The sequence below is a fragment of the Mytilus edulis genome, chromosome 5, assembly GCF_963676685.1.
Source record: "Mytilus edulis chromosome 5, xbMytEdul2.2, whole genome shotgun sequence".
Classification (NCBI taxonomy): Eukaryota; Metazoa; Mollusca; class Bivalvia; order Mytilida; family Mytilidae; genus Mytilus; species Mytilus edulis.
Genome location: NC_092348.1, coordinates 9,405,723 through 9,419,685, shown reverse-complemented (window position 1 = coordinate 9,419,685; position 13,963 = coordinate 9,405,723). Strand labels below are relative to the sequence as shown.

Sequence of the window (13,963 nt, the reverse complement as noted above, 5' to 3'; positions counted from 1 at the left end):
CTACAAGTAAGATTGCCAAACTATTCTTTATTGTCTCATATATAACTCTAATTGGTTGCTTATGACTGCTTTAAGTTTGGCAGCAAATATAACATGCTTATTCAGGATGATAGAAGTTCTGATAGAAGATAATAAAATGTTTGAGGCATTAAATTTTTTTTAGGGGTGGTTGGGGATTGATGGGAGGTTATGTAAGCTATTCAAAGGAACATTCAATAATTGTCTCCAGAATCCATGTGAGAAAGACACTAAGAAACTTTACAGATAGATGATCATGATGATGTCAACAGGTAACACTTCTGGCCCAAACAAGCTTAAATAAAACAAATCCAATACTACATATTAGATATAAAACACTTTATTGATAAATACTCTATAAAATCAAAATATGTTCTCAAAACACAAAAAAATAAATCAGACACTGTTCTCTAATATGCATTGACAAAATATAACAAGTCATCTAATCAGACAAAATTATTAACCAACAAGTTATACAGACAACAATCATATAAAGACAAACATCATATTTCAAGGACTGATTTTTAACATGTTTAATGTGTTTTTTAAAGTAGTTCTCAAATTATGATTAGAAAAAGGTATCATGTTCAATACTCCCATCAAATCAAATAATGTAGTCAACTTCCAATAAAGTGTTGAACGTTTGAGAAAATAACAATTAACTATGCTTATCAGGATAATTGAAAAATATTTTTATCTGGCAGAGTTAAGCATCATGTTTTGTTTTAGATACTTAAAACTTTACTGTTTTTATCATGTGCATACAATGTAATGTCCCATTGACCTAATTTTGTAGTTTTCAAAAGAACCTTTTTGACCCAAAATGAGAATGCCCTTAAGAGAGCTGTTCTTTGAATTTAAAGTCTGAGGGAGAAATTGATTTTACATTGAATCATAAATAAATAATGTCAACATAATAAATAATAATAAAAAAATATGTTACTAGGTTACTTTGAATTTGTTTTTGTCATATTCAATCAAATTAAGAGCTGCTGCATAAAAACATACATAGTATATATGGGAATGCCTATGTTTTGTAAATCATGTGAAACAATACTATTGTTACTTCCATGAACAGTAAATCACAATGTATTGTTTTATACAGAATTGATAGTCTTGACAATACAATTAAATATATGTTGATGGATAATAACCAGGACATAATGAAGTTACCATACAAACTTCTGGATGAGTAATTAAATGGCACAATAAACAAAACACATGCAATGACACTATTTAGTTGAAATCTGATATTGTAAGTTCAACAAACAATTAAACACTGACTTTGGTAACCTTGATTATTGTTAATACCATGTAGATATTGTTTGAGTAGACAAAAGATGCTAACTGTATCAACCAGATGGAATGAAATTTCTAAAGGAGCAAATTGACACAAAATCTCTTTAGATCTTTTTTATGTTGAGTCAATTAATATTTTTCCACACAAGTAATTCAATTTTTAGTATATTTTAATAATATTTTCTATCTTAATTGTAAGCCTGGGTTAAGGAACTGCCTAACAGATGTCTAATGCAAGCATATTTTGAGAGAGGGGTCAGATCAGATGTCAGAAGGTGCAATATAGGAATAAAATTTTGATGTTGTGCATTACCAGGTCTGGTAATCAATGATTTTAAAATTACAAACTGTAAGATTGAAAGAAGATTTTAGTTATGAATTAATGGAACAGAAATTAACAAAACAAAATGATAAAAAATCAATTACTTAAAGGACAACATAGTCTACAAAAATAGATATGAGACTATATAACACTTACATTTACTCTTTGTTAGCTTATTAATTCTTCTTTAAAAGAATTATAGAAAAATCATAAAAAACACTAATCAAAACTAATCCAAACTAAATGTAATACATTGAAATGAGTGTAATGTAATATATGAAGTGGTCAGTCACAGATCCATGGAAATAAGCTTCTCTTAAAAATTGTGTAAGGTAATATTGATTAATTGATTGTTGGAGTTTAACTTCACTTTTAGCACTTTTGACCATCATGGATGGCATAGGAAGCCTAAATGCCTGTAAAGACCACTTAATTTCAGTAAGAAAAACTAAACAGTTCAGATAAGTTGAATGCACCTTGCTATGACCAAGTTTCAAACCAGCCACCTCAGTTTTTAGGAGTCTAAACTCAATAGGAAGAAAGGCCTTTTACAATCATAATTTTAAAAACTTTGTAGTATTTGCATTTATCATAATAATCATTTTAATCATTGATACTAGTTTATTTCTTCATCAATGAAAAAATACTATGATAAAAAAATTGTGCAGCATCTAATCAATACCTCAGAACATAATATAAAAGTATGCGTAATTTCTTATTTCAAATAGAACTATGCTACTGTGCTTAACAAAATATCCACTAAATCTTTTATTCAACGTCAAGTATAATGTACTTTTGTTCTTTACTGTAGATTAAATTCTCTTTCCAGTCAAACACAGTGGTACGATGCATTATTTGTGAACTTAGGATTGGAAAAAGGTGAAAACCATCTCCAGCTAAATGGATGTCCAAACACTGACTTTAAACTCAACCAATAGGATTGCTTCTCCGATTCACCTGAATCTTTCTTTAAATTCTCTATCCCCTGTAAGATACAAAGAAAAATGTCCATTAAAAACTGAAACTGTATATGCATAAACACTGTATCTAAATTCTAAATGTATTTTTGAAGATTAATTTATTTGTACTGTTCTTAAATGAGTAATCTTCTTAAAAATTATCAATTTTGAAAAATGCAACCACCTTTTTCTTGTGATGAGTGGCCTTAGTCAATCGGCAAAGACTTCCTCTGCTGTGTTCAGTCTTTATAAGTAAAATTTTAGCCAAAGAAAGATCTCAATGTACTTTTTTAAGAAAATAAAAAAATAAAAATTTAACACGTTTTAATGACATTTTGTACTGGACAGATTAACAAACCAATATAACAAAAGAATGACTTGAGAAATATTTTTTGACCTACAGAATGATAATCATGATAATTTAAGGTAGTGTCATAGATATCATTAGGTAACTTTCCACAAGTTCAAGTCAATTTTGTGTAAAATTTTCCTATGTAGTGAAAGATAATTTTATGTAGTAACTTAATGCAGTGCAAGTCATATATGAAGTAATTTTCTGAAGGAGAATGAAGAATGAGTTTATACTTCATGTACAGTGTATTTTTCATAATATTTTAATATTGTTATGTCATTCTAAATTTATGAGATTTTAATCATGTTTTTTGGTACTCATCCCATATGAACATGACGAAGGCAATAATATATAGGATAATGTTGTTTACAGATATTGTTGCTTCAGATGTTCCAGTTTCATATGAAAAAATACCATAATGAGATAGTCCCTTTTGAGTCAAAACTAATGAAGTAAACCTTAAACCAGTCTGACACAATTCTTAACCGAAAAATTTGATTTTTTCCATAACAAATATCTGTCTGGAGAGAAATATCAATCATTTCTGATTAAATGGTATTTTGCTGTCTAGATCATATTTTTTAATTCATTTTTTCCAATTACTAAGCCTGCTTTGACGAGCTTACGTCAAAATCAAAACTTTTTCATTTCAACATTAAGTAAATTGTAAATCTGAATACCTAAAATCAATATCATTAACTAAGGATATGAATGTACTTCATGCAGACAAATTAAATAGGAGTATACGTTTTATCAAATCAGACTTTGAATTAAGCTCTAAATTCTATACTGGTCATGTTTAAAAAATTCACTAATGATCATACAAAAGAAGAAAATAAGTCTTTTAAAGAAGTTAACAAAGTTGTAATAATTTGTATGTACTACTGCACCTCTGATAAAATGATTCCTGCCAAGTAGAGAACAGTTTGACAATTTCCTACCAAAATGTAAATGTTACATTTCAATAATCTACAAAATCTTGTAATTAAATTTGTTGAATCATCAGAAACTGTCAGAAATTTATCCAGATATCTTCAAATGTCAAGTAAATGTATTGTCAATCACAGTTAGTACAAATATTGGCCAAGTGTTCTGCACATGAAAAACAAAAAGGTTGCAAAGAGCATGCATTCAGTGCTGAATTAGTAGTTGCTACATGGGAATTATATTGAGTCAATTATAAATTTATTCTGATTAAAACAAAATTGAGTAAGTCTTTCAATTGTTTCAGCTTTTATTCTGATAACCTGGTGAAGCAACCACTGGCTGATTATATCAGTTCAATTCCTTTCACGAATTATTGAAAACATGGTAACAGTGCAAATATTTATTTTTTTTGCATTTTATTTCAAACAAAAATTAAATTCTGGTGATTTTGGACATCAGTTTTGTTGATAAATATAAATTGTACAGAATGCACAGTGAAAAAATGTGCAAAGGGACATAAGTAGGAATCCATTGCATAATATAAACAGTGGCCAATAAAAAAAATAGTTACATAAAAAATGCAGTAGAATACAAATGTAATTGTTTTACTTACAGTTTCATCAGAACAGATAGCTGTTAGTTGAGTACCACACATTATAGCTGTAAATATACCAAACAGCAATCCCTCAAATATAAGGAAAATCAGGAAAACTGTGGTTGCTGGTGGAGAAAACCCTGAGCATACTGAAAAAATACCCCAAAATACATAATTCTAGAAATAGGTAGCAGATAATGGATTTAACAGGAAGTTAGTGTCTGACAGATACAGAAAGTAATAACACGTTAGAACTCATTACTCATCAAATTGAAGTTGCTGATATATTAGTTGGACAGTCATATAAACTGATAGATGGAAGGACATACAGATTGCAGTACGTGCAGTACCCACTTTTAGGGTATAATTGATTTTTATTTATTGTTGGCAAATAAATAAATACTGATTATACAGTGAAGCATCAAAGCTTAGAGCCTTTAGACATGCAAAGATCCTCAGTTTTACAATGTCATTCAAACTACTGTTAATATTAAATCAAGATTTGTATGTCAAGACAAATATAATAGAGATGCAAATCTTCAGTTTTAATACGGGAAATTACCATTACCACATTGTTAAATATCAAGGTTACTATTATATATCTTATAGATAATGAAATTGTTTTCCTGCATGAAAGGCTAATAACCTCTGAGTTACTTTCTGTCCTACTCATACCCTTGACACAACTGATCTATAATGAGACAACTTAATTACATAACAGCAGATACTTATCATTGCCAAGAAACTTCCCTCTTTATCTTGTCATTTCACTTGTACTGTAAGAATTTAGACCATAACGACCATAACTTATCTTGACATTGTTTACAGCAAACCAAATAATTTATATCTTTTTTCATCAAATGTGAATTAATTTTTACAAGTTAATTATTTTCTTCTTCAAAATCTTATAGTAATTATCATTTTGAAAAATTTACCATATATACATGTACCAAAAAGTAAAATAACAAAACTACTGAACTCTGAGGAAAATTCTAAACGGAAAGTTCCTAAGCAAATGGCAAAATCAAAAGCTCAAACACGTCATGTACCAACATGCAAAAACAAGGAAGAGATGGACATGATGAGTGAACAATTCTCAAAATTTAGGTTCCAGGTGACCAAACTCAGCTAGAAACCTGAATGACAGTTAATTGGTACTAAAAACTTGACTGTTTTATAATATCAGGATGGAGTCACCTTTTTGATATTTATCTTAATGCGATCTGATTAAAGTTCTGGATCATTTAACGAAGTAAACAAGGCATTTAACAGAAACAAAACACATATCAACTGATAACACAATTATATATTCATTATACAGACACTTTGAACAGCAGAATGAGGAATAAACCTGTATTTTACATATTAAACCTGCAATTAGTATGACAGTTTAATTGTACCTTTTGATACCATAGCCTCTTAGAACTTAACTTTCAAACCTACAATTAGTATGACATTCAAATTGTACCTAATGATCCCACAGCCTCTAAGAACTTAATAGAGTAATTAACTTGTACTTTACAAAAGTTCTTTGACTCCAGAAAATCTATAATTAATATTTTGAAGTGCATATTTCATGTTCAAATTTATATTACCATATTAAGACAGCTGCAATCACGCACCATAATATTATAATCTTGAATATGTAATACCATCAATATCTATAGCAGAACATAGAGAATCTATTGATATAAAATAGTCATAACAGCAACATATCATTATTACATGCCTTTCACTTAATATTGAATCATGCCTTCATATTTTTTTGAAAAAAAGTGTATGCCTTTGACATTTTAAAGTCCTTGAAAATACGAAGCAAAGATACATGAAATAAATGGGGAAAATTCATGATGCCCCCACTTGCATATAACGTTACAAAGGGAAAACACTCAAGAACTGTATAAATGACACCACCTAAATTCAAACTTGATCTGTGTTTTGTGGTAATAAGCATTGTGTTAGTTTCATAATGTTTAGTTGAGGTAAACTATAGTAAGAGAAAGGAAACAAAAAATTCAGCATTTTTTCCATTTGTAAACGGGCATAACTCTAAAACTGTAAAAGTGATACCATCAAAATTCAAATTTGACCTGTATTTTGTGGTAATAATCATTGTGATCAAATTTCATAACATTTGGTTAAGGCAAACTAGAGTTAGAGAACAGAATGAAAAATTCAGCACTTTTCCATTTGTAAAGGGTCACAACTGCAGAATTGTAAAAGTGACGCCACCAAAATTCCAATTTGATCTGTGTTTTGTGGTAATAAGCATTGTGTATAAGATTTATAAAATTTGGTTGAGGCAACTTAAGTACTGTGAGCTCTTTGTAAGAACCAGGCAGAGTGCGATTCATGAAGGTTTCAGATTTTATCTATACTTGGGCTAGAGGAAGCAGTAAATGAATAATGCTCAAAAAAATAATTTTGAGTGGAAAAATATGAGTGGTTGCCATGGTAACGGACATTCTATTTTTTGGTTGTTAAGCGTGGTAAAATCTTTCAAAAACAGCTAAATCACCACAATTCAGAGCCTGATTATGAATAGAATCATGCATTTTTCATTAATTTAGCTGATTTTTGAAAGATTTTACCACGCTTAAAAAAAATAGTGTCTTTTAGGCCAATTATAGAACCCCCCATATATCACATGTATATGGCACTCTGCCTGGTTCTTATAGAGAACTGAAACTATTTTTGTACGTAACGGGATGTACATAAGTACATACATACTGACGGACAAGGGTAATTAAAAAAGGCCCCCTCCGCTACAGCAGGGGCATAAAAACATCTTGAACTGAAACATGAAATAAAAACACTTTATAAATACTGGAACTCATGTTACTATTTTGGATAATCTTGAGTTACTTGATTTAAAGTCACTTACTATCTGAGCTGAAGAAATACTATTAAACACAAACTTAAGAATACACATTAGTTAGGAAGCTCCTCCAATCCAGCACTACAGGGGTATTTTAATACCAAATTATTCAAAGGAGAATATCCCTTAAAAAATAGTTGAAAGTCATTGATTTTTCTACTTTTTCCAGATCAATGAATAAATTGCTGATATAGATCTTTGACATGAATTTTATAAGAATAAAGCAAGAATTGTTCACTTGAGAGCTATATATAATGTAAATTCAGTAATTATTTCAAGTGATGGAGGCATGGTATTTTAATGTCCTCTTTGTGGACAATTGCAAGCATACCACAAAGCTTGAGGCACAATAACCTATGACACTAGTCAGAAGCTCAAAATACATTTATAAATACCATGGACACCAATTGTACTAGTGATTCTAAAGAGTTATGTAATTAGGGTTTATTTTATATGCCAATTTGTAATAATACAAGATATGATACACAATGTACCAGTGCCAGTGTTTCTTGAGAGTTATGTCCCCTTCATCAAGGTTCACTACAAATATACCAATAATACAAGATATGATACAAAATGTACCAGTGATTTCTAGAGTTATACCGCCGTAATCATGTTAAAAAGGGCTTCATGAATATAATAATAATCATTCAAGATACAATACAAACGTATCAGTGACTCTTCAGAGTTATGTCCCCTTAATAAGGGCTTACTAAATATACTAATATATGAGATGATTTTTCATTTCCTATCGTTAATTATCCATTTTTAGATGGTGACGCTCCCTTGTCACCATCTTATGGTGTTTATATATATCTCAACTTGTATGATTCGCTTGTGTATGTAACAATGTTTTAGATTTAAACGAGAGAAATTTATGTATTACTGAAAAATTATTACACCAGGGTTTTTGATATCACAAACAAGTCCAAACATTTACTAAATTTTATCATCGGTATAAGGACATCATTTGTAAATATAGCTCAACATGCAGATTTCTTATACGTTCAGGAATTTCACATCCAATTTTTTATGGAAATATTCTATATAAAGCACAAAAATGTCAGTATTCACCTCAGAGGCTAACAAAACCTTTAAATAGACTTATTAAGAAGGGATATAGTTACGATACTATTGTCAGGTCATTAAAGACTGCATATTTTGGTGTTAATATTGATTCACTTATAGGGTCTTTGCATCGGAACTAACCGCATTTATTTAAAAACCAGTTGTTGGCATGACACAGGTTGTGTTCTTCTCATACATATATGTTATGATGGTATGATACTAAACCTCTAATGGAGGGATTGTGCCTGATATTCATTTGATGAAGACATAATCTTTCAATCAGTTTAATTGATGTCTGGAGCTGGTATGTCAGTTAACTGCTAGTAGTCTGTTGTTATTCATGTATTATTGTCATTTTGTTTATTTTCTTTGGTTACATCTTCTGACATCAGACTCAGACTTCTCTTGAACTGAATTTTAATGTGCGAGGTTTAGGGGGAGGGTTGAGATCTCATAAACATGTTTAATCCCGCCGCATTTTGGGGCCTGTCCCAAGTCAGGAGCCTCTGGCCTTTGTTAGTCTTGTATTATTTTTAATTTTATTTTCTTGTGTACAATTTGGAGTTTTGTATGGAGTTCATTTTCACTGAACTAGTATATATATTTGTTTAGGGGACAGCTGAAGGACGCCTCCGGGTGTGGGAATTTCTCGCTGCATTGAAGACCTGTTGGTGACCTTCTGCTGTTGTCTATTCTATGGTCGGGTTGTTGTCTCTTTGACACATTCCCCATTTCCATTCTCAATTTTAATAATACAAGATAAGAAACAAGATGTACCAGAAATTATTTATAGTTATGTCCCTTCAATTAGGGCTTACTGAATATTAACTAGTAATACAAGATAGAATACTAAATGTTCGAGTGATTCTTTAGAGATAAGTCCCTTTAATAAGGACTTACTAGATATACTAATAATACTAGAATGGAAACAGTTTTTCTTTATTAAAGTTATGTCTTCTTAAATAGGGCTTACTAAATATACAAATAATACAAGATATGATACAAAATGTATAAGTAATTCTTTAGGCAAAATAAAAAGGTCAGTAGGTCATCAATTCTTTATAATCTAAATTTTATTTTTGATTGCCAAAAAAACAAATGACAGGTTCTGGTATTCAGTCAGAGCTCAGACATAAATAAGTCTGAATCTGCTTTTGACTTATAGATGTCTAAATTTGTAAGTTTTAGGATTTGTATCCCTTTAATGCAAGACAAAATACGACTTAAATAAGTCAAATATTGTTAAGCAAGAAATGATTGACCAGAATCAAAAAGTTGCAAATATCAACTCCTACAAGTGGATAAGTTACCAAAATTGGTCAACTTCAAGACCCACGCATACTTATAAAAAGGTCATGCATCTATATCAAATAATGGCAACATTGAAAGACAATGCCTTGTCTTCTAAAGAAAAATATGAATGAGAGTCTGAAAAATCGGGGATCATGTTAATTAACCTTACAATGCAACCACCTGGATCCACACTTAATGAGGTAAAACATCTGTGTTTAGTAAGGATGTTCAATTAGATAATTAAATATAGATAGATCAAGTCCTTGTGAACTCTCAGACAGGTTTTTACTGTCAAAGGTGGTGTAGTTTGGCCACCAAGTCAAGTTAAGTTTTTTCATCAACATAAATAGACCTAAACAAGTCTGTCATTTTGTGACTTAGATAAGTCTAAAATTGAAAACACATTTTTATAAAGAATACATGTTTTGACTTCTTTAAGTCAAAAACAGAAATAGACTTGTTTATGTCCGAGCTCTGACTGGTATTGTGCATGTCCCTACCATGTGTTCACTACTATGTCTCCTTTAATTATTGATTACTAAATATACTAACAAAACAGGATACGATACAAAATGTACCAGTGATTCTTTAGAGTTATGTCCCTTTAATTAGCTTTTACTTTAATAATATATTAATTATAATAATAAAAGATATGATTCACAAAATACCAGTGTTTCTTTGTCCCTTGAATAAGCCCTTCAAGGGCTTTCTAAATATACAAATAATACAAGATAAGATACAGACTGTACCAGTGATGTCCCTTTAATTTTGGCTTACTAAAAATACTAATAACAGTATACATAGATACAGTACAAAATGAACCAGTGATTCTTAAGAGTTATGTCCCTTAATTAGGGCTTACTGAATATAATAATAATACAAGATACACCACAAAATGTACCAGTGTTTAGTTAAAGTTATGACTCCTTAATAAGGGCTTACTGAATATACTAAAAATACAAGATACACCACAAAATGTACCAGTGTTTAGTTAAAGTTATGACTCCTTAATAAGGGCTTTACTAAATATACTAAAAATACAAGATACCATATAAATTGTGCCAGTGATTCTTTAGAGTAATGTCCTCTTAATAAGGGCTTACTGAATATACTTATAAATAACAAAACAAGATTTTATACAAAATGAATCAGTGATTCTTTAGAGTTATGTCCCCTCTGGCTTACTGAATAAACTAATAACATATGTTACAAAATGTACATATACAATCCATAGAGCTGTAAAATCCAATCATTACTGACCATGCAATGGGAGGACTACAGCCTTCAAAATCCTAGCCAAAACCTTGAAGAAACCAGTTATAAAATGAGGCTCTGGCAAAACTCCAGCCACTGTCTAATAGTTAATATTCTCATTATCACACCTTTAGCAACACTTAAAACTAAGTATGTATAGCCTCCATGTATAAGGTATACTCACACTTCCACTCCTTCCCAACACAGGTGATACTGTGGATTCACTATTATTTGTTTGATACCAATTTTTGTGGTTTTCGTGGGTACAGGTTCAACGAAATACAAACTTTCTACCAGGTAATATGCAGATTTTGGCAAAACCATGAAATTACATATCCACGAAAATGCAAGTTTTACGCAATCCACGAAAATTGGTACCCACTAAAATAAATGAATCTACAGTAAAATATACAGACATGTACACCATTGACAGAAAAGTAGACCATGTACACTATACGTATCCTCTATGTATAAAGTATACTTACACTTCCACTCTTTCCCAACACAGGTGATAAAATGATATACTGACATGTATAAACTATGGAATGATATTAAACATATATACATCTGAAATAGAAAATAAAACATATATGAAGATATAACTTTGTTTATTTGCTTTTGATCTATTGTTTACTGTCACTCATATACAAATGGTATTAAAGCTCCTTCTCTTTTAAAGAAAACTCCTGAAAATCCATCATGTGTTTCACAACTCAAATCATTAATGCATTTCAAATTTCATTATTATAAATGAGAATATATCATGAACGTATTAAAATTTTCATGATACTTTTAAAAACAATAAACATTACTTTGTAAAGCTTATATTAGAATACCTTACTAAAGGTTTAATAAATACATATTATTACAATAAGATTTTCTACCATATAGCCTGAATCCATGAGTTAATTGTATATTGCAAGAAGTTAACAGCACTATTCGAACATAAAAAGCAGCTCATCAGGCTCCTAAATCTCCATTCAGACACAACTACCACAGCTCATCAGGCTCCTAAATTTCTTTTCAGACACAACTACCACAGCTCATCAGGCTCCTAAATCTCCATTCAGACACAACTACCACAGCTCATCAGGCTCCTAAATCTCCATTCAGACACAACTACCACAGCTCATCAGGCTCCTAAATCTCCATTCAGACACAACTACCACAGCTCATCAGGCTCCTAAATTTCCATTCAGACACAACTACCACAGCTCATCAGGCTCCTAAATCTCCATTCAGACACAACTACCACAGCTCACCAGGCTCCTAAATCTCCATTCAGACACAACTACCACAGCTCATCAGGCTCCTAAATCTCCATTCAGACACAACTACCACAGCTCATCAGGCTCCTAAATCTCTATTCAGACACAACTATTACAGCTCATCAGGCTCCTATATCTCCATTCAGACACAACCACCACAGCTCATCAGGCTCCTAAATCTCCATTTAGACACAACTACCACAGCTCACCAGGCTCCTAAATCTCCATTCAGACACAACTACCACAGATCATCAGGCTCCTAAATCTCCATTCAGACACAACTACCACAGCTCATCAGGCTCCTAAATCTCCATTCAGACACAACTACCACAGATATTTTGAAGTTTTCCTTATTGGCAATTTTTTTTTATATCAAACGTTATCTGGTTGTTTTGATTTAAGTGGATTATTTTTGTTCTTTATTTCTACTTGACCAAAGACATTTAACAGTAATATGACTGAATTGGAAGTAAAAGACCCCTTTCAAGTTGTGTCCTTCACCAGAAACATCCTCAAATTTACCTTTATAACTTCATTTACCAGATTGTGGGTACCTCCTGATCACTGCACTAAGAAAGTTTATCAAGCAATAATGATTGTCAATATGCAGGATATACTCTGATACTAGAAAGAATGAATGTTTCTTAGGTACTTATTTACAATTCCCTAACATGTTGTTAGGGTACGTGCTATAAGAATTTAATTTTCAGAATAATTTGTGTAATATAGCATAATAGTTTTCCTCAACAAGGGTAAGGAATTGGTAACGCCCTAAACATACTATTGAAGTTTACTAAAACCATAGTTCTTGACGTAATGCCCTAAACACACTATTGGAGTTTACTAAAACCATAGTTCTTGACGTAATGCAACAAACTCAAAAGTGTTCAATTGAATTCCTATAAAATACTTACTGTAAATAAAACAAAAAATTTTTGGTTATTTTCTCCAACACAATTATTAACCCATGGACAATGATGATCCATCTTTTTTATACACCTCTGACAGACACTGCAATAAAGGTAATACATTGGTATAGTCCATGTTATAAATATGGTAAACTGAATAAACGTAAACAAAAGTAAGATAATACAGAACACCGTTAAGATGTGGTATGATTTTCGATGAGACAATTCTCCACTATACACCTGTCTGGTACCAATATTTCATGAAACTGTTTTATCAATTCTCCATTTTTTTCATTCCCCTGTAAAATATAGTACTGAGGATTCATTTATTTTCATTGGTACCAATTTTCGTGGATAGATGAAAACTTGCATTTTTGGGGAATATTTGATTTTGTGCCAACTTCTCAATTCAAGTCTAAATAGAATTTGTAATTTGTTGAACATTTAAATTCTTTGTTCACCAATACCCACAAAAATTGGTAACCAACAAATAATATTTCATCCACAGTACCATAGCAGAATAGGTGGAAGATTACAAAAAGTTGTGTGAAGCACATGTCAGTAAAAATATATATTCTAAAGATTTTCAAGTTTAACATCCAATTTATAGCATTAATATAGCCTTTTTAGTTTGAAGGCTAACATATATTTATACATCATCTTCGAAATTTCTTATTTCATTATTCACTGTTCATACACACTGAGTTATCTCTAAAAGTCTAATAATGTATTATAACACTCGTCAATGATAGTACTATTGCTTTAGAAAGTGATTTGTATTGTTTATCTTTTGTAGGAAAGCTAACTTTACTTCTTGTTCTC

At 30.9% G+C, this 13,963-nt stretch overlaps 1 protein-coding gene across 1 annotated transcript in view; it reads right to left on the bottom strand.

Moving 5' to 3' along the window:
• Positions 1–342: 342 nt before the first annotated feature.
• The window catches only part of LOC139522902 (palmitoyltransferase ZDHHC3-like), a 22,852-nt gene continuing 9,231 nt past the window's right edge, over positions 343–13,963 (bottom strand). Inside the window, exons 4-7 of the mRNA XM_071316530.1 lie at positions 13,148–13,244; positions 11,451–11,532; positions 4,491–4,621; positions 343–2,624 (exon numbers count right to left, since the gene is read on the bottom strand). Of these exons, the coding sequence (XP_071172631.1) occupies positions 2,469–2,624; positions 4,491–4,621; positions 11,451–11,532; positions 13,148–13,244 (466 nt within the window). The 3' untranslated portion in view covers positions 343–2,468. The remainder of the gene's footprint in view (positions 2,625–4,490; positions 4,622–11,450; positions 11,533–13,147; positions 13,245–13,963) is intronic.